A 1,926-nucleotide genomic window follows, 5' to 3' on the forward strand; every position below is an offset into this window, starting at 1 on the left:
GACATGGATCCAACAAACATGTGGTTGCATTGAGCCTCCCCAGGACCCTGTCCACGTCCTCGGGCGAAACAGAGTCAAACTCCTCCCATTCAACCGTCTCAAGGCCTGCTTCTGTCTCCTCCCCCTGGGCCGACCAGTCGGAGTCCAAGCCTTCTCGGATCCGCGCGACTTTGTCATGCAGATATTGAGCGAAATCCTCCTCCTTATGACCACAATTGAGCCCAAGACAGTTGCCAAGTGGGTTTTGCCTCATTTTACAACCTTGCCATCGTTGTTAAGCGAATTGCTGCAGTGGCTATTAACACGGTTGCTAAGCGAATCCGGCTTCCCCATTGACTTTGCTTGTCTGAAGGTCACGATCACATGACACACACACACCCCCGGGACACGGCGACCGTCATAAATACGAGTCAGTTGCCAAGCGTTTGAATTTTGATTCTGGAGATTGTAATTGTGAAAAACGGTCATAAGTCATTTATTTCAGCGCTGTTGTAACTTCGGTCACTAAATGAATGGCTGTAAATCAAGGACTACCTGTACATGGGTAATAATCTGATTTTTTTCCTCTTAATTCCACTTTTCTTTCTTTCTTTTTTCTTTTTAAATTCATCCTGTGCCACTGACGTCTGTCCTTCCGTTTCATCTTCTTGTTCTTATTATTTCTTCTCCTCTTGATGCTGGGATCCCCTTTTCTCCAACCATGCCGGGCTGACCGTCCCCTCTCCCTCTTTCAGATTCGGAGAGAAGCTTAATTTATGAAGATGTCCCTCAGGCCAAGCCCACCTCCCATGAGCCCGATGATCTAGGCTGGAGCTCCAGCGAATTCGAAAGCTACAGCGACGATTCGGCGGACGAAAGCAAGGCCGATGTGGTCCAGGCCAAACCCAAAGTTTCCTTCCAGCCGAAGGTAATCGGAGATTGGAAGGGGAAGCAACATCTTTGTGGGGGCTACAGCCTATCGGTCCCTCAGAGCAGAGATCGCCATCCAACCGTGACCGCTTTAAGACTTGTGGACTTCAACTCCCAGAATTCCCCAGCCAGCGCGGAATCCTGGGAGTTGAAGTCCACAAGTCTTAAAAGTGGCCAAGATTGGACCCCTCTGCCTTAGAGAAGTCAGGTCTTTCTCTTGATGGCATCTTGAGTCTTAATTTCTCTCGGTTGGAGATGTTTGAATTCACCTCCCAGATCCAATTTGGGGGGCAACTTGGGGGGGGGGTCATAGGGACGCTCTAACTCTGCTGCTGTTGCTGCTGCCTGCCAGCCAGCCACCCGCTGCTTTGTGATGTCTCCCCGTCTTTGCTGAGTTTCTGGCTGCTCACTGCGATTTCTGTGCCTGTCTCTCTTCCTTTCCCTCTCCTCTCCGTTGGCGCTCGTGTTTTTTGGGGGTGGCAGCTTTCTCCCGACCTTCACAGGCTAAAAGAGAGATGCTCCAGGACTAAGAGGGAGATCCTGGCTTTGAAAGTCGGGGGCAGAGAGATGCATCAACTGAAGCAAAGATACGATTGTAAGGTACTATCCGCCTTCCCCTGCACCCCCCAATTCTTTTCTCTTTCCTTTCCCGTTCGGATTTGGGGTGCGAAAAAACCCTGCATTTCCTGTTCCTGTCTGTGTCTTTAGGCTTCAACTCTTGGCTTGCTGCTTTGTCTGCTTTGCAAGAACTGACCTAAAAAAAAGAAACAAATCCAGAATATATATTTTTTATCCTGTAGCTTGTTTCTGTCTTATTTAGACTTTTCTCCTTTGGGCTTCAGTGACGTTGGAGGTTAGGCAGTGAGGAGAGGAGCTATCCAGAAAAATATTGAAAAAAGAGGTTAATATGATTATTAGATTTAAATATTCTGGAAAATGATAGATAGATAGATAGATAGATAGATAGATAGATAGATAGATAGATAGATAGATAGATAGATAGATAGATAGATAGAT

At 47.4% G+C, this 1,926-nt stretch overlaps 1 protein-coding gene across 2 annotated transcripts in view; it reads left to right on the forward strand.

Moving 5' to 3' along the window:
• The first annotated feature begins 863 nt into the window (after positions 1–863).
• ARHGEF10L (Rho guanine nucleotide exchange factor 10 like) overlaps positions 864–1,926 on the forward strand; it is a 52,426-nt gene continuing 51,363 nt past the window's right edge. The window contains exon 1 of one of the 2 annotated variants that reach the window (XM_015825812.1): positions 864–907. Coding sequence is in view for 1 of the 2 variants with exons in the window: in XM_015825811.1 (XP_015681297.1) it covers positions 1,477–1,509 (33 nt within the window). In the remaining variant the exon portion in view is untranslated. Of the gene's footprint in view, positions 908–1,461; positions 1,510–1,926 lie in introns of those variants that run through there. The other variant, XM_015825811.1, reaches the window with a different exon arrangement.

Source organism: Protobothrops mucrosquamatus, unplaced genomic scaffold, assembly GCF_001527695.2.
Source record: "Protobothrops mucrosquamatus isolate PMUCROS unplaced genomic scaffold, P.Mucros_1.0 scaffold2817, whole genome shotgun sequence".
Classification (NCBI taxonomy): domain Eukaryota; kingdom Metazoa; phylum Chordata; class Lepidosauria; order Squamata; family Viperidae; genus Protobothrops; species Protobothrops mucrosquamatus.